Source organism: Pinus tabuliformis, chromosome 3_2 (assembly GCF_031772625.1).
Source record: "Pinus tabuliformis cultivar Carrire ecotype Pingquan chromosome 3_2, CPIR1, whole genome shotgun sequence".
Taxonomy (NCBI): Eukaryota; Viridiplantae; Streptophyta; class Pinopsida; order Pinales; family Pinaceae; genus Pinus; species Pinus tabuliformis.
In genome coordinates this window covers 165611740-165632123 of record NC_142302.1, presented here as the reverse complement: position 1 = coordinate 165632123, position 20384 = coordinate 165611740, and the positions used below count along the sequence as shown (strand labels likewise).

Genomic DNA, 20384 nt, shown 5'->3' with positions numbered 1-20384 from the left:
ATTTAATTTTGTGGCGTAAATTCTGCAAATTGAACGACTTTCAATTGAAGAAATTTATGGCATAATTTTTTAAGAAATTATCCCAAAATTAAAGGCAAAATTAATTCCGGGATATTACATCAACCAAGTTGTTTACCGATTTAATGGCCGATTGCAATTTGGTTCCAAGCCAATTCATAATTTTGGGGCAAAGTGATTCTGATTCAGTCTCAAACATGATAACATTGCGTTTGATAGCTAGTAGATAATAGTGAAATTGAAATCAAGCTGTAATACGGTACAAACCAGTTACAGACTGTAGACCACAAAAAACTTCAACTATTCTCTTGGTCTAGATATGTTTGTAAAGTTTAGGCACAAAGTCGGTATGCCTTCTTAAATGATCAGTAAGGGAGGGTAACGGACTGTAAATATTAGTTTAATAGTCAGATTACAATTTCTACTTGATTATCTAAATTTCATATCTTTAGTGTTAGTAATAAACAAGTTATTTATAGTAATAAAAAAGAATAGATATTATGTAATAAAAGACATCATTAGTGTCTCAACCTAATGTGGTAGTTCTCTTAGTGGGTCGTCTCTTCCATGAGACTTTTGATGACATATGCAAATCTTCTCATTATTGGAATATCAATACACAAAACACGCCTCTGTAATTTCACATGCTTCCCTGTCTGTGTAAATTTCATAGAATATTAACAGATGAGGACGTGGGCAAGTTGCAAAGAAGAATTAATAGAGCTATATTTACCATGACAATAAAACGACACCATCATTAATATTGGTTTCTTTCCAGAGGGAAATAAACAAACCTGGGTTTGACCAGATACAAAAATTGTCCGAAGTTTCAACAGTGCAACATTTAACTTTTGAAGGTGATCTTCCATCTCATTCATTGCCTCCTTTAATGCAATAATCTTTTGAATGGTGTTTGCAGGTGGTTTTTCTTGTATTGTTACTCTACCAAAGTTCCTTCCTAATCGTCCCTGTGCTTTAAGTGCTTTCATTACAAGCATGGTCACTGCCACAACAATCAAAAGGAAAGGAAAGATATATCGAAGCCAATTCCTGTCACAGATTATTAAACTCAATGTAAGTAACAAATTAACCACAACGTACAAAAAGCTCAATTCTTTCTTACAACATAAGCAAATCAAACTACTGTGCAAGAACAGATAAATGAAGATGCATTAATCTTGTTGAACGAATAGTTCAGGTCAAGATTCAATACTAAGAAAATAATATGACTATGAGCCAAAATGAAAAATTCAAAATCTAGGCTACAAATCCCACTTTGAAACCAGACACCAACAAAATTATAATCATAGAAATAATGTTAGCGTTAGAATATTTGTTTCAGTTGTTGATCAAGCAAATCATTAAGTGAAAAAAAATGAAAAACAAAAACACAATAAATCTGCTATCAAGTTAATGTAAAAACTTGATGATGAACACAAACGATGTGAAAGATCCAAAAGATAAACTTTTATTAATTGGAGTCATAGACACATTACATTTGATACACTTGTATTTCTATCTTTTATAATTGGTCTACCAAACTCTTCTAACTACTAACAATTAAATTAAATATCAGTCAATACTAACTTTTATGAAACATTATTACATTTAATATTTTAGAGTGTTAATAGTCCAACACTCCCACCCATCAACACATAAATAATACTTATTCTAAATCCCATCCCCCCTGTGATATGAAACTTATATTTTACAACTAAAAACTATAAAAATGACGAGATGACTACAACTATATGAACATGCATGCCTCCCATTAAGGCATATAGTTAAGCAATGGCAATGCTCACTAGTTCTATAGGAAAGCCACATGAATAGATGTCATATCATCAGTGTTTATCGTACAATGAACAAAATACCATTCACGTCTCAACTATATGAACATGGCATATTGGCATGCCTCCATCCTTTAAGGCATATAGTTAAGCAATGGCGATGCTCACTAGTTCTCTAGGAAAGCCACATGAATAGATGTTTTATCTTCAACATTTATCGTACAACGAAAAAAACTCCATTCACATCATTTATCTTCCAATAGATCTGGAACCAACCATTGGTGCTCCATCAAGTTGTTATCACCCTAATATTGAAAGTATAAATAACCTAGAAAGAGTTGCATATTGATAAACACCTTCTAAAGTCTCTTTGTCAAGAGCTTGCATCTAGGAGAATAGCTTTTAAGCATACAAATCCAAACCGCATCACTAGTTTGACTACAAGCCTCTTCTTCTTGCTAAATATCATTAATAGAAGTATTCACTTTTGCACCGTACTAGAACCTAGTGTGGTCCCTCTAGCCAATATGAGGGATCAGATGTATAAATAAAATGGTATTGTTACCTCTTGAATCTGCACAAAAGAAAGTCCAATAGTCCACATGCAAACCCTAGAAGAACTTGAAGATAACACCCTGTTGACCACACTTCGTCAACAATCCAAGAAAGCAAAGTACAAAGAAGTGGAGAGAAATTTTCAGCGATCAAAGTCATCTGCTAGCATAAATTTATCATTGTAAACCCAATTTTTGTGATGTCTATTGTAAATGATGCTAGTATGACCATTTAATTATGTAATAACACCTAACTAAGCCTCTAATTTTGGCAAAGGATTTCATCCTAGGAAGTCTTTTAACCTCCCCGAATTATGTGTGTTTGTAAACACGCCTAATCAATAGAGTTTTTCTTCCAGTTATAACCCCAAAGCTAGGGTGGAATTCGTTGACAAGGTCTTAGGTTAGTCCTAGTGTTTATCGAGTCTATTATAAAAGTGTGTTTGGTAATAATTTTAGAGCCTGGTCCCTTGCAGTCAGACACCATGGCTAAATTATTTTATTACAAACATAATTGGTTTCATACTAGATCATATTGTGTTGCAAAATTGGGTAACGTCTTTAGGATCTTGGGGTCGCACAAAATGTCTAGGCACCGCGACAAAGATTCAGATTGGGGCCTATCACCCTGATCCTCAATCTCTCTGTTTAAGTTGTCTCCCTACAACATGCTAAGGGGGTAGACCCTACAAAAATTGAATGAAGGAGAACTAGATGGGAACCAACCAATTCGGGAGACACATTGAAGCTACTAAGTACTTGATTAAGATTTAGCAAGATTTATAGGATTTGATTAGAATTAAATGATTGATACCAGTGCCTTATGAAGTCAACCATCTTGCTAGGAAATTTAGGACCAAGTAATTGATTAGCAACCGTTGCTTGGATGAATAACTATCCTATATGAAATGCAGATCCTAAAACTAACGTGAGATGCAGAAAACTTAGTTAATTTTAGTTAAATGCCTATCTAATTTTTAACCCTTCAATCCTTTCTATATTGAGCTTGATTTCGTAGTAATTAGCAAAGAGAAGATAAGGTGAAGCAAACTAAGGTGTGATTAACGATACCTCTCCTTAAAATCTAACATACTTGGTGCCTCAGGCGCTGTGGCTCTAACGACTGCAAGGTCACCATTTTAAGTACTATTAAAAGCAGACTTCTCAAGCAAAGATGGATGGGTACATATCTCTCTATCGACCAAGCTTATGCTTGGAAGTAAATTTTAATTATGCAGAACTAACTTAATATACAAATGTGTGATATGATTAGAAGATTAGATTTGAGGATGGAAAGCACTTATGTCGTGATATATCAAAACTCTCAATCACCGAAATGAAATGTTCACTTCGCTAGACAAAGATTGAAAGATAAACTTCTTAGTAGTATCAAAATTAAACCACAAGCTTATTTCAAATCTTTTTAATACAATTATAGCTCAAAGAGAAGAAAAGCTTCTTCACAATTTAATATCAATGCCAATAGATAGATGCTAAACTAATCAATCTAGGAAACAAAAGATATGCAATTTATCACAATTCCATGAAAGACGACTTAATAGTTACTTGAAAAATTTGCCAAGAAATAACCAACAACTCAAGCAATTAACACCGTGTTTAAAGTTAATTAATGACGAGCAATTTCAATAAATGTCAAGCATAAAATGTTCAAAACCTTAACATGCCAAATACTTAAGCAATTAAATTTCAAAAATTTAAATACCATGAAGAACCATGAAATTCAAGTGCTACACAATTCAAACAATTCCAGAATTAAAATGATTTTTCTTAAGTGACCCAATCCAAAAAAAATTCTTGCTTTTCTATAGACAATCTTTAGAAACGATTTAAAAATTATTTAATCATGTTTGACTATAGAGAAATTAAAAATTTTAATACCACAAAATTTTTCCCTTCAATTTTTAATGTCTCAAACCCCTAACACAAAAAACCCCAAGAATGAACTTTAAAAATTTAATTATTCCTTAGGCAAATTTAATGTGGTAAATGATTAATTAAGTTTTTAATCTGACAAGTGTAAAATCCAAAAGCCTTAATGAATTAAATTTTTAATGGGCCAAAGGCCACATAAAATTTCAAAATTTTAATGTGCAAGCACAAAGTTCTCTTTTGATTTAATTATTTAGAAACATCAAAGTCATATTACAAAAATGGAAATGAGAATTTTTTAAATTTTTATTTTTTATCTCAAACAAAATCAAAATATCATTAAAAAAATTCAAAATCAAAACCAAAAAGAAAAGCAAGTAAAAAAAAAATCGATTTCTAAAAAAAATAAAATCAAAGTCACACTTTACAAATTAAAAAAAATTTAAGTTTTCTTTTTTTAATTTTAAACAACAAAAAAAAATGAAAAGAAACTTAAAAAAATATAATTTGATGTTATAAAAAAAATTATAACCCTAACGAATTATAAAAACATTAAAAAAAAAAAGTAAAGAGAGGGAAATCAAATGTTTGCAGGTAAATGGAGCGGTAGAGCAAGTCGACGACGGAGCTTGCAGGTGGAGGGAGGATATTGGCTGAGGAGGCAATGAGGGGAAAGGAGCTCGGACAAGGGATGCAGAAGGAGGAGGAAGAGACAGAAAGGAGAGAAAGCCGAATGGGTAAGGAAAGGCAGCAGGAGAGAACAAAGAAGAGGACGGTGCGGGAAAGGAAAACAATGTAGAGAAGGGGGCTTAGATAGAAGAAAATGTGAGCAATGAAGGGAAGAAAGGGAACGCAGGGAAGAGAGAGCAGATGAAATGCAACAACAGAGGGAAATGTGAGGAGTAGCTGTGAGGGAGGAAAACGAAGCAGATTTGAGAGCTGGGAGGAAAAACGCAGTCAAGAAGAAGACTGTGATTTGACATAAAGGGAGAAATGAAATTAGAGAAAATGCAGCAAATAAAAAAAGCGATTTCAAGCAGAAAAGAGAAAAAAAGCAAAGGGCTTAATAATGAATGGTAGCCCAAAATCCCTTAAAAAATTTTCCAGAAATTTATATTTTAAAATGATATATTCGTGCTCCAAATTTCCTGTCAGGAAAACTCATGAAATCCCCAGATCTAAATTTTGAAACCCTCAGACTGAAAGTAATTTTAAATAATGTCCCTGCATAATGATATTGAGGCTAGATCTTGCCCTCCAGGGTTTAGATCTGGGTTCAAATTAAACTTCTCTTTCAGATCTGCACTTGCAAAAACGAAAACAAAATACCTAGAACCCAAATATACAAAAATAAATAAAACCCCAAAAACCCAAATTAGAAAAATTGAAAAATTCCATATCTATATAAAATTTTTATAGATTTATACACAAAGGTTGTAGATCTATCAAATCTGAGGAGTATGAATCCAACTTCGCTCCCAGATCCGATAATCCTTCTCTCAACAACAAGATCTATAATTTTTCCAGAAATATTTAAAAGATTTTGAAATTTTAGAGAGGTACAAGCCCAAAAACACACTATAGAAAAATAATTTACTATTAGATAAATCCTAGAGCCTATATGAGGTAGGCTCTTCAACAAATATATGTTGAGAGTTGGCTGGTTCAACTAATGACTATCCCCAAACACTCAACAAAAACACCATAGAGATCTCATGCAAACACTAGATCAACCATCAGACCAAGTAGATAAATAGAACAACAATGAATTTATGAACAAATAGAGATACCTGCTACTTCGATTAAAATTAAAAATGTTATCCTAGATCCAACAAACTGAATAAGATACTTGTATTTAGATTATTCTAAGAGAGCTATTGATTGATAGTTTTCACATAACATTAAGCAAGAATTAAAACAATGTTACCATAAATTCATGAAGAGGAACACCACCACACGTTGAAACCCCAAAAGCTTTTGCATTAAGTTCAAAAAATATGCAAGAGAGCTTGAGAGCTTAGTCACGATTCAAAGATCGGATGAAAAGACAGACTGACATTGACCTCTATTTTATAGGTAAAAATCCCTAACGGCTAGTTGGCTTGATCCCTGTCAAATTAATCTCGACCATTCATAAAGATTTAATTAATCTTCAATCATCACCATCAAAATTATTTAATTTTTGAGGAAAATCGAATTTATTATTTAATTGATTTTTAATTAATTCAAAATTAATTATTTTTGAGTTAATTTCCTCAAAAATTTGACTTTGACTTAACCACCAAGGCCCTATGGTCCAAGATTTCTTGATTTCCTCAATATTCCCTTGGCTAAGGACCTCCAAAAAGTTAACTTCTTTAAAACCCACAAATTTCACTATTAGAAAATTTAATTTTACCTAAGACACAAAATTAATTAAATTTCTGGTTTAGGATTTTAATTTAATTTTGCCAGAAAATTTAATTAATTGACTTATGAGGGGATTAGTTAATTTTCCAACCATGTAATACTTAACCATGGTGTCTAATTATGAGGGACGATGCACTAAATAGTTTTTTACATGAAGATTTTACAATTTAATACATGAAGGGGGAATATCCATTCGTTATAGACCCTCGACATTTACCCACATCTGCGACACAAAATATGATCTACTAGACCAAGTAATCTGTAATAAAATAATCTAGCCAATTATTTAGGATTATTCCCAAATTACTTTTATAAAGACTTGATAAAAAACACTAGGACTTACTTAATATCTTGATGAAAAAATCCACCCTAGCTTTGGGGTAAAGTTGGAGGGAAAAACTCTGCAAATCATTTGTATCTAGGAACACAGATGAATCAGTAAGACAAAAAACCTCCTAAGGTAGAAATCATCATCAAAATAGTATGCTTACCTAGGCTGTTACATAATGATGATCTTACTAAGATCATTTACATTATAACCATGCAGAGTGGGTTTACATCTTTACAAAATTATCGACTGATGATGAAATCTGAAAGGTGCGAATGCTCGAACATGATAATTCCCTTTTGCGAAAAAATGGGTGTACAGCTATGGGGTCGTTGACACAGAATGGTCAAAATCTAGCTCTACTTGGGGACACGTTGTTTCATTATAGGAATGTGAGAATCCAGAATCTGCATCCAAGCAATACGCAAGATCATATAAGTAGCGTCCATCCAAAATTCATCATATAATATTTAGCACATGAAAATAGAAGCTCTTCATTTATCAACTATTCTACTAACATGAAATGTAAATCTAATCTAACTAGAATATGAAATGTTGAATTAATAGAGTGTACGGTTAGAGATACAATACAAAGGATGCCATGTGGCATTAGATGTGTTCAATATAGTGCATATTGAGCATTTGCCTACTTTCTGGCAAATTTGTGGTTTGTTTTTCAGATGTGCCATGCCCAATCTTGCATATCGTAGGACATTGTCTTATCCGAAAATCGAGTTGCTCTCGGCCATTAGATGCATCAAATTGCTTCCTTTTGCTTTTCTGCTTTTTGCTCTTCTTTTGGGTAGGTTGTGATGTCAACAATGAGACCACTATAGATTTCCTGTCTTGATCTTGAAGATGTTTGGACGAAAGATCTGAAGAATCTGAAGTATGCCCAATCCTATTCTGAATATACTCTGTTAATGGTGATACATAAGCTCAGTCTTCCTTAACCAAAGTCGACTTGTCCTTAATGGGAAAAATAACCTCCTTGCGATGAGATGGGAAATGCTTCGGTGGACTGGGAGATCTGTGAGTCGTGACAAACCATTTGTGCTTTGATCTAACCTGAAGTCTCGAAACTTGTGCATTTCTCATCATTTGCAGCTTATCCTGAAGAGTGGTCTTTTCGATTCTAATGGCATCAATCTGGTTAGAATGTTCAACCTTCATAGCATTGATTTCCTTGGCATGGCTTTCCTCCATGGCTAACAATTTGTTCTGAAGAGAAAATTGTCCAGCTTCCATGTTCTTCATCATTGTGTTATGATTTACTTGAATAGTACTCATTTCTTTCTCATGATGGCTCTGCATGTCAGTACTCATAGCCTCCATTTTCTGAGCACATTTTTCTACTATGGTGGCTATGTGATCGAAGTGTTTAATTTTCATGATTTTTTTCTCCTCATCATGTTTTTCTAGTTGGGTGTACAATGTTCTCATATCCTTGGCATAATCAGCTATCAATTTTTCTTGATTGGGCTCCATGTTTTTTACCAACTGCTTTAGTGCTTTAATAAGACGCTTATCATTTTCCCTTTCATTGTTGATACTAATTTGACAACTTGTTCCTGCTTTTCCACTATCATGGATTTGTCTTCCAACAGTACAATTGGATTCATCGTGAGAACATTCACAATGCCTGCAACATGGCATATTTTGATATGGAGAATTGTCTCGAAATATTTCGTTGGTAGGTGGGTTCTTTACAAGATCACTTTCATCTTTTTGCATAGTACTAGGGGCACAAGGCGAGCCATCTTGATCTCCATATCTATCTTTAAAAGCATTGATGATGTATTGTAAAGAAGTGAAAGAATCCTCAAGACAATTACGAAACCAATCCAAAGCATCACCTTCTAAAGAGAAGGAAAAGAGACGCATCTTAACATCTTCATGATTATATTGTGAAAGAAGACAATATCTGGTTATTATATGAGCAACCACAGAGAGATGATTTCTAGTAGTGGCTAAATCACCTCCCAAGAACAAAGGCAATTTATGAATGGCCTCTTCCAGCCTATCCTGAAGAAAGTTAATAAAATGACATGGGGCAAACAAGTCATCATGGATGACTTGTTTAAAGGGAAAAGGAAGGACCAAATGGAAGCTAGAAAGAGACCCTTGCTCAAGAAAATCAAGAGATCCCCAAGAAGCAAGCTTCTAGCAGAAATTCTTGAAAGAAATGAAAGAAATGGATTCGCCACTTGAGCATGAATCTGGCTCTAAGATCCAAAAGGCAAACCGAAAGGTTAGTCAAGGAGAAAGCAAATGGATACCAGGGAGAGTTTTTTGTGTGAGGATTAATGGATGAATTAGTGGAGTCACCATCCAAATAGGAAATTAACCGAAATGTCCAGGTGCTAAATGTGCGGATAGAGAAGAGGAAAGGATTAGTGAGGTGGCAAAAAGATAAGGTGATGAAAAGATGAAGAAATATAATGACACCAGAAAATGTGGCGTTGATGGGATAAGAAATGATAAAAGACTGAAAAGATGAAGATGACTGTCGTAAATCCAAGGTCCAATAAATTGGTCCCCAACAACGACGCCAAAAAATGTTGTTGCACAGAATGTCTAGGTACCACGACAACGGCTCAGATCGGGGGTTGTCACCCTGATCCCCAATCTCTTTGTTTAAGTTGTCTCCCTACAGCAAGTTAAGGGGGGTAGACCCTACGAAAATGGAATGAAGGAGAACTAGTTGGGAACCAACCAGTTCGGGAGACACACTGAAGTGACTATGTACTTGATTAAGATTTAGCAAGATTTATAGGATTTGATTAGATTTAAATGATTGATACCGGTGCCTTATGGAGTCAACAATCTTGCTAGCAAATTTAGGGTCAAGTAATTGATTAGCAACTGCTGCTTGGACGAATAACTATCTTATATGAAATGAAGATCTTAAAACTAATGTGAGAAGCAGGAAACTTGGTTAATTTTAGTTAAATTCCTATCTAAGTTTTAACCCTTCGATCCTTTCTATATTGAGCCTGATTCCATAGTAATTGACAGAGAGAAGATAAGGTGAAACACACTAAGGTGAGATTAACGATACCTCTCCTGAAAATCTAACATACCCGGTGCCTCGGGCACTACAGAGAGTTGTGGCTTTGATGATTGAAAGGTCATTGTTTTAATTACTATTAAAAGCAGGCTTCTCAAGCAAAGATGGATGGGTACCCATCTCTCTATCGACCAAGCTTATGCTTGGAAGTAAATTTATTTATTCAGAACTAACTTAATATGAAAATGCACACTATGATAAGAAGATTAGATTTGAGGATGAAAAGTGCTTATGTCATGATCTATCAAAGCTCTCAATCACCAAAATGAAATGTTCACTTGACTAGACAAAGATTGAAAGATAAACTTCTTAGCAGTATCACAATTAAACCACAAGCTTACTTCAATTTTTTTTAATACAATTATATCACAAAGAGAACAAAACATTCTTCACAATTTAATATCAATGCCAACAGATAGATGCTAAACTACTCAATCTAGGAAACAAAGGATATGCAATTTATCACAATTCCATGAAAGAGTACTTAACAATTACTTGAAAAATTCGCTAAGAAATATCCAATAATTCAAGCAATTAACACCACGTTTAAAGTTAATTAACGACAAGCAATTTCAATAAATGTCGAGCATAAAATGTTCAAAACCTTAACATGCAAAATACTTAAGCAATTAAATTTTGAAAATTTAAATACCATGAAGAACCATGAAATTCAAATGCTACACAATTCAAACAATTCTAGAATTAAAAACCCCAAGAAGGAACTTTAAAAATTTAATTATTCCTTAGGCAAATTTATTGTACTAAGTTTTATGAAACAAATTTAATGTGGCAAATGATTAATTAAGTTTTTAATGTGACAAATGTAAAATCAAAAGGCTTAATGAATTAAATTTTTAATGGGCCAAAGGCCACATAAAAATTTAAAATTTAAATTTGAAAGCACAAAGTTCTCTTTTAATTTAATTCTTTAGAAACATCAAAGCCACATTAAAAAAAAAATGGAAATCGAGAATTTTTTAATTTTTTTTTTTTGTTTCAAACAAAATTAAAATATCATTAAAAAAAATCAAAATCAAAACCAAAAAGAAAAGCAAAGCAAAAAATAAAAAAATTCAATTTCTAATAAAAGGAAAAATCAAAGTCACATTTTACAAAATAAAAAAATTTAAAGTTTTCTTTTATTTGATTTTAAACCAAAAAAAATCAAAACAAAAATAAAATGAAAGCAACTAAAAAAAATCGAATTTGATGTTATAAAAAACAAAAACTAACCCTAACGAATTATTAAAACATTAAAAAAATTAAAGAAAGGGAAATTGAATGTTTGCAGATTAATGGAGAGGGAGAGCAGGTCGATGGTGGAGCTTGCAAGTCGAGGGAGGATACTGGCTGAGGAGGAAACGAGGGGAAAGTTGCTCAGACAAGGGATGCGGAAGGAGGAAGAGACAAAAAGCAAAGAAAGCTGCACGAGTAAGGAAAGGCAGCAAGAGAGAACGAAGAAGAGGAGACCACAAGAAACAAAAATGACACAGAGAAGGGGGCTCGGACAAAAGAAAAAGTGAGCAACGAAGGGAAGAAAGGGAACGCAGGGAAGAGAGAGTAGATGAAAGGCAATGACAGAGGGAAATGCCAGGAGCAGCTGCGAGGGAGGAAAACGACACAGATTTTTGAAATGACAGTAGCAAAAATGAGGAAAAAATTCAAAAAATATGAATAATTGGAAAAATTTATAATTTTTTCCAAAGTCAAAATAAGTCAAATTTTGACATGGAAATTATGTGGAGTCAATGGTGATGTGGCAAGCATGTGGGGCCCACCTCATAAAGTACAAAACAATGTTTTAAAACTCTGACTCCGACTTCGACTCTGCCGAGGGTTGACTCCGACTCCGACTCCGACTCGATATTAACTCTGCCGACTCGATTTCAATGACTTGGTCGTTGTAAAAAATACATTAAATATTTATTTTTTATAAAAGCACATAATTTTAAACATTTTCATTCATGTTTCCAAACACACAGCGTTAGAATATAGATAGAAGACAACATATGATCAAAGTAGTCTTATGAATATATCCATTATATCAAAATGGCACCCAGTGCACTGTCCAATACATACACGATGATAATATTGAGATCAAAACAAAAACACATAACCAAGAAGGCTATAAATGGCCTCTACAACAAAAGTCAATGACCAGTACTACTGGCTACTGCTAGAGTTTCCAACATCATCTGGCTCAGTGTTACTTGGGAGTGGGGGCGAAAGTGAAAAAGGGAGCGGGAGTGACATTTTCAGAAGCTCCTGGTTTGGGAGCGAATCCCAGAGGAGTTTGACAACCAATGTCACTAACATCAAGGTACATAGAGGGATTGGTGCTCTTGATTAAATAAGAGTTCCATACCCTAATACATGGCAAAATTCAATGGAAACATTGCAATCCTCCAATCCTGGAATCTTGAAAAACAGATAAGTCTGCTAGATTTTGAATGAAATCTAAAATTCTACTTTCTTCATATGAAATCCAATGAGGTCGGAACCACTCTCAAACATCTTGAGTCATTTCATGGTAATGTTAAAAATTTAAGTAAAAGGATGAAAATGAACATTAAGGAGAATGTCACTTTTACTTTAAGAATTTAACATTACCATGAAATTTGAATAGCATATCAATACTAGGAGAGAGAAATGGACCCCAAATAGCATTTAACTAATTTAGAAAACACCTTGGAGTCCCTAACACTCAGCTAATATTTAAAAAGTTAAAAAAAATATATGAAAAATCGCATTTTTTTGGGTTACAGGCCGCATTCATTGACTCGGCCGAGTTATTGCAGAACCGGTCGTGTTGACCGAGTCATGACTGACTCGGCCGAGTCATGCAATAACTCGGCCGTGTTAGTCATGACTCAGGCTCCCGTTCCATTTTTTCTGCTAGGTCACAAAAAACCCCAATGCCTCGGATCAACTCGGCCGTTTCGGATTCGATTCGGTCGTTTTTTAAAACAGTGGACTACAATAGGCTCAAGTCAAAAATTCAAGTCAAAGCAAGTCAAAAGGCAGTCAACAAACACCACGTTGAGTTCATGAGGCAATGGAATTTTTGAAGTTATAACTTTGATTTAATTCAAATGTTGAGAAATTAAATATGATAAGTTTAGTGAGTGGGGACTGGACCCCACCTCACTCTCCATGGTCTACGTATGAGGCAATCTAAACAACAATTATGCACATGCTCATTAAAAGAACTCTACGCACATGACCAATTGTAACTCCACGTAGGCCCCTCAATGGTCAACGAAACTGCCAGCAGAGAATTGAAGATCGATTTGGGTGTGAGCATTCTAGTTTGAGGGAATTTTTCCACGTGATTGGCTGCCAAATCAGACTTGTCCACTCAGCGTGTTATATCAGCCTCTACGCATAACAAACTGCACAGTCACTCAAAGCTCCACGCAGCAAGAAAAAATCAGCCACCAAACTTGACACGTACCAAGCAGCCAGCGTCTACAACAGTCAACACACAATTAGATCAGCCTACACACAGTCACCAGCAGTTAAAGAGATACATACAGCAAGGAGGAAGGAACATGCACAACAGTTTACTCACAAATTTGAAGTGGCTGTTATTTCCAGACTTGGTGGATGATTTGTCTCCAATTTACTTTAGTTTCTTCACACTTGTTACACAGCTGCTCCACAGGGATCTATGCTCAGCCAGAGACGATATTTTCACTACTACACTCAGAGATTCATTGGACACTTGGTCAAATATCACAGCCACTAAGCAAATTCGAATTTTCCTTGTGATCTCCTCTCTCTCACCACTTGGCATTTGGTTCTTCATTGGGATTTTCTCCCAGGTTCTTATAAATGTAACACAGCTCTCATTGTAAAAGAGTTTGTGAAGCTTGAACTTATTGTTACTATACTGAAATTGTTATTGAGCTAAATAAAGTGAAAGACTTTGGGGTTATTAGTTTATCTTGTGGTGCATTCTTTGGTTGATGAGGTATACCTATTTCATTTGATGCTATTATTCATTTGATTTTACATTGCTATCTAGTTTTTTTTTTTGTGCAATTGCCTGAGGGCACTATTGTCTAGGGAGGAGAGACTTGCAGCTATCTCAAATCTCCTTTCGGCTTGGTATATTTTGTGTTCTTGTTGTAGCTTGTTATTTTCGGTTGAATGGCAAACTAAACTTGGCCTCTATATGCCAAGTCTCTTTTGCACTAACAATTGGTTTGCAGGCACTTGTGTGTTCAAAGGATAGGTTGCCAAGTCTATTGGAGTGTGAGGGCTTCTTCGGTTAGAATAGTCACCTCCAAGGATATCAAAGATACCACAAGTTGTTTAAGCCAACAATCTCATAAGACATCAAGAGATTTATTTAAAAGGGGGTTTTATGAGCCCTTTGCTTCTTTTCCATCTTGAAAAATATCATATATTTTCTTCTCTCATTTGTGTGCATATTGATTTTATCTAGCATTTGAGGCTAAGTTGTTGGATTTAAATCCTAACTCTCACTCACTAAAATCAGCTCTTTTAAGCTAATCTTAATGAGAGAATTTGTAATATAAAGTGTATTTTATACTTGCATTGGGTTTCTAACTCTTTCCTTCTCATGCATGTGATTTCATCTCACATATTTCAGCACTATTTCTTTTGCATGCTAACTCTTTTGCTTGCTTTCCTATATGTGTTCTTGGAGGCAATTCAAGTTTGAAGAAAGGGAGCTAAAGCATAAGCTAAGTAACCCTTCTCCATTTGAAAACTCAAGTCCAAGGTTATTTTGGCATTCCATTTGAAAGCATTTCAATTCATTTTAAGCAAAATACAATTTCATTTCTTAAAGAGCAAATACTTGGAATGCACTGGTTGTTTATGTATTTCATGCTTATCTTATGATGGTTATTGCTCAAATCAGTTTTTTGCTTATAAATCTTAAAGAAATAATTTATTTAACTCTAACAATTCTCCTAGAAACTCACATTTCTTTTTAACTTAACTTTTCATTAGGGACCACCCCCCCTTAGCTAACGTAGGAGATAGCTTAAACAGAGAGGTATTTAGTGCGACAGCCCCTTCTCTGAGTTCCCTGCCACCAACGACACCTTGTGGGGTTGAAGGCTTTTCTCACTGACTTGTAGGTAGGTGTAGGCGGCAGGGTCAACAAGAACCTTCTATTATCTTTAATGGGATTCATTTGAAGGCTTTTCTCACTGACTTGTAGGTAGGTGTAGGTGGCAGGGTCAACAGGAAACTTCTATTATCTTTAATGGGATTCATTTATGTATTTTCATCAAAATTTTCATATAATATCTGCCCTTTTTTCACTCTTACCAATAACTTTTTAAATGGAACCTTAATACTTAAGATGATACACTTAATTTCCATGAGAATAATTTGAGGTTTCCACATTCTTGTGAGAGAAAAACCACACAAAACTGCATGACACTAAACTGTAATCAGAGAGATGATATAAAACAGATACTTTTGTCTCAGAAAGTTCTGCTTCTACCTGGACAATCTTCAACCAAATTTAAAACTACATATTTAGTCCAGATTAAACCAGAGAAGATTGAAAGGTGCTCATGTTAGACAATCCAGCTGGTCCAATAACAAGTGGTCATACCAAGGATGGGAATTTAAGAAGCATGCTCCCTAAATAATGTGTTAAGGATACTAAAGAAGCCCCAGTAGTCAGAGCAAAATATTTGCTAAGGAATTTGTTGATCTGTGCCATCAAAAAGAACATTAAAAAAGCTGGTAAGGATAAAGAGAATTACTTGTAAATGAGTGTATATGCAACTCCAAGAAATGAAATTGTTAACAGCGGTTTCTCCCAACATATAAGCTTTCTGAAATTGATAGCAATGACTGCAAATGGTAGAACAAGCTCCTGAACAGTACTAAGAGCCATATATAAGTTAATATGAAAAATCATAAATCAGAAGGATATATTTTATTCCTTCCACTTTATAATGATTGCTCAGCTAGCTTTAAAAATAAAAATAAAAAAATTATGTTTATTGATCTGTAATAAATTATAGCCACCTTTTGTGACAAATACTTTTATAGAATCTCTTCAGGTAAAACTGCCATGCTATAAAGTTACAAAACCATGCTGCATAGAAAATGATAGATCACACTGTTTCACTAACTCAAAATGACAGCAAATATGATTGGAACGGAAATCATGTTTCCAATGTAAAATATATAAGAAGAAAATTCTTTAAATAGATATTATTAAGTTGGTGCATGCAATACAAGCTGCCTGAAAAAAGATGAAAAACATGTAAAGTTGACAATATTGAACTGAGACTTAAACTACTAGCTGTAAATTTTGTTGTTCTTTGAACATGACAGAAGGCAACCAAGCAATCTGAGAAAGAAATAGAGGAGAAACAGATAACGTTGGAAAGACTTAGGTCAACATTATATTTGAAATTATTGATCTGAATGCCTGGTTTTAGCATCCATTTCTTTCATCTTGATGGGACAAAATAAATTTTAGGAGCACTCAACTTTTACCAGAAAATTCCTCTCTATTTAGAGGCCATAGAATACGATGGAGAGGCCCATCAGTAGTACATCAAGTGTTTCATTTCCTTAGATATAAAAATTCAACAACTTCAGTAGTAAATCATGATGGGTTAATCCAAATTAAATTGAGCAAAATACACAAGCATAGGCAAAATCCTGAAAAGGAGGCACCAGTCATGGATCACATGTTTAATAGGAATGCTTACAGAAGTCTCTATTTGTGGGTTTCCTGAAAAAAGATGTCATCAAGCATCCCTTATATGGTTAGGAAAACCTGCAATCACTTCAATTAATTTGACACATCCTGCACAAAACAATAATTTTTTCTCCTAGTTATTAGCCTCACTTTATTTGATGCTGGACTTTACAGTGGTTCAGCTGCCTTCATCTTCTTCCATCATGAAGGATACCTTGATATGTTTATGGAAGAATAATTGCAGGACCTGTGGTAGAAGTGTCATATTATTAACAGAGTATAGCTTCCATGAAATCAATTACTTTTATCAATATCCTTTTATAGGAATGGAATTTCCCTGTGCTCCATCTATAAGGGCTGGAATGATGATGCAAGCCCTCCCTTGTCTCCCTAGGTGAGACAAACCCCATTTGGGCCGTGCATCAACTGCCAAGTGTGTGGTGCAAGTGTGTAGCCGACTGGGCAAGGTGGTCCAAGTGCATCATCATCATCAAATAATTGGGACATGAGCAAGCAATATGTGGTGCTGAAGGATCCCATGGTGGAGGCCCATGGCTCTCAACGCCCTCTGCTACAGTGGAGGCCCATGGTTCTCAACGCCCACTCTAAAAGTGCCATAATGACACTCTGGAGGGCTTGGATCCCATATAGGGAAGCCAAATCCCAAGATAAAGACCCACCTACAATCCTGTATAAGATCCAATGTGTCTCCTCACCTTCCAGTACAACAATTCATTAGTGCAATTGTGTAAATGAGCTTACAAATCAAGGGCACAAGTGCACACTTCATAGTGGCATGCCTTTTCATAATGGGATTTAGAATGTACAGGTGTCCCCAGACTCAAGAGGAGGTTAATCAAGGACCCGATTACGTGGTTTCAACTTCTAAGGGAATGACAGGTCCATGGTACATCCATCAAATGGGAGGTGTCATGTGAAATAATGATGGAACGAGGTGGGGCAATAGGGAGGGCTCCAAGCCATGTGCCATGGTACAAGGGTAGCTATTATGAAGGAAACCCACACATGGGTGTATAGATGTAGGAGGGAGCAATCATAGTACATGAGTTACCCCAACTTTTGTTTTTCCACCCTTCTTCATATGCCTTTTTCTTTTTATTGAATTTTCTTTCTTTTAAATACATGGGGCTCCAAGGAATGATAACATGATGTGAATGATATAGCAGTAGATACCCCCATACGGTAGGGCAGTTCATCGCCCACCAAGGGTTGGAACAATCATGGGTTCCTTAATGATGCAAGGGGCTCACATAAGGGGCCCTAAGAACTAGGATGATGGCCATAATGATAGGGGTAGAGCTCATGTTTGGATTTTGCCCACGTGCTAGATTTTATGTCCCGACCATCTTTTGCATTTTATGGTAGATTTCCTATTGTAAGTGGCCAAATTATGCTTTTAACTTTCCTTTTGGCTGCATCGACCTTCGAGGCATCATTCCATGCCCGACCCAAACTGAGGACAAGAGGAGGGAAGACTAACTCATTGTGGACCCAATGGGCAAATGTGGACCCAGATGGGAATTTTGTGAAAAGGGATTATAATGAGCAGAGAGAAGTGATGTATGTGGTGTTGAGAAGCAAACCACGTAGCCAAAATCGGGGTTTCCCATGTAGTGCCACTCCTTAAGCTAGTAGCCAATAAAGGAGATCCCACGGAACTAGGATACAAGACTAACCACCAAGTTGGACAAGAGTACAACCCTGTTGGCCACACTTTGTCAACAATTTAAGGAAGTAGGATGCAAAGACGTGAAGAATTTTTTTTCAAAGTTCAAAGTCATCAACCAACACTATTGTATCATTGTAAACCCAATTTCTGCAAGTTGTAATGTAAATGATGTTAGTATGACCGTTTAAAATATTTAACAACACCTAGGTAAGCCTCTAATTTTGGCAAAGCATTTCATCCTTTGAAGTTTTTTAACCTCACTGAATTATATGTGTTTCTAAATACGGATAATCGGCAAAGCTTTTCTTCCAGCTTAAACCCCAATGCTAGTGTGGAATTCATTGACAAGGTCTTAGCTGAGTCCTAGTGTTATATCGAGTCTTTGTAAAAGTGTGTTTGAGAATAATTTAAGCACATTTGGCTTAATTATTTTATTACAAACACACTCAGTCTATACTAAATCATATTGTGTCGCAGAATTGGGTAAATTATTGAAGGTATGAGTCTAAATGTATTCGTTTCAAGGGTTGATATTGTAATAATTTGATGTAAAAAAATATTTTGGTGCATGGTCCCTCATACGTAGACACCATGGTTAAAATATTTGAGGGTGGAAAAGTCATTAAATCCTCTCTGGTGTTAATTAATTAATTTTTTTGGCTAAATTAAATAAAAATCCTAAGCTAGAAAATTAATTAATTTGGAGTCAAAAAATAATTATAGAGAAATTAACTTCTCTCCAGGTGGAAAATAATAAAAAAATCATGGGTCAAAGAGAAGTCAATTTTTTGAGGCCCCCCACCAAAGGAAAAATGGATATTTTACGAAATTTTTAGCCATTGGACCTTTGTTGTTATGTCAAAGTCATATTTTGAGGAAATTAATCCAAATTATTAATTTTTGGATTAATTAAAAGTGAGTTTTAACTTTTAAGAAAAAATCAAATTTATGCTCAAAATTAAAAACTCGACGGTGGAGATTAAAAGATGATCAAATTATTTTCAACGGTTGAGATACTTTTGACGAGAATCAAGCCAACTAGTTCTTATTTTCCATTTGGAGGGGTTTTTCTATATAAAGAAGCTATTGAGCTTCTATTTTCTATCTTTGGATGATGTAATTCTTGAACGTTGGTATTGAGTTATTGCTCTTCTAGGAACATTTTTTATCATAATAGAAAGATTTTGGGGGTTCACTTCATGGTATTCTTCTTCTGTTGGTCTATGGTATTTGTTAGTTATGTGTAATCCTATATTGTGCTGAATATTTTAAATAATTATAATTGCATTTGTCAGCGATAAAAACATTCTATTCATACATGCTATGCTAGGTGATCTGATTCACTTTATGATCTAATAGTTTTACTTTGAGAAAAAATATAGAGATTTACAGGTACGCTAGCCCTTGGACTCCAAGTTCACAAACTATGGGGAAGAGTCGACTATGCTTGGGCTCTGAGATTTCATTTTGGTAATAAATTTTGCAAGAGGGTTTTGGCCAATATCTATTTTTTGAAATTAATTCATCCATTGTTACTTATTTAAAAAAAAAGTTTCTCCAAAAAATTATTATTTTGTAAATATTGTACATTTGTAAATAATTTTGTAAATTATTTCTAACCCATTTGTTTTGCAGCGCTTGGGGTTTTATTTTTGGGGGTTTTATATTTTTGTATATATATTTGGGGTTTGGCATTCTTTGATTCATTTGTGCAGGTGGATCTCAAAATTGCTCAAAAAAATTCGTTGGGCTTTTTCAGGGAGATCTAGTCCTAGGAAGGCAAGATCTAGCTTCCAATCATCCTCGAAGCTCAACGTCCAGCCTAAGAAGGGAAGTCGTCCAACATTTTGCAATGATTTGTGGCAATTTTTTGTGATTGCAGGGGATTGAATTTTTTTTTAAGGCCTTTGGGCCTAGCTATCCTCCACT

The 20384-nt window shown here is 34.8% G+C and overlaps 1 protein-coding gene across 1 annotated transcript in view; it reads right to left on the bottom strand.

Annotated features, from left to right (window-relative positions):
• Positions 1–15946, bottom strand: part of LOC149180319 (uncharacterized) — a 137778-nt gene extending 121832 nt beyond the window's left edge. The window contains exons 1-2 of the mRNA XM_089413845.1: positions 15813–15946; positions 813–1068 (exon numbers count right to left, since the gene is read on the bottom strand). Of these exons, the coding sequence (XP_089269971.1) occupies positions 813–1068; positions 15813–15946 (390 nt within the window). The remainder of the gene's footprint in view (positions 1–812; positions 1069–15812) is intronic.
• Between the last annotated feature and the right edge of the window lie 4438 nt (positions 15947–20384).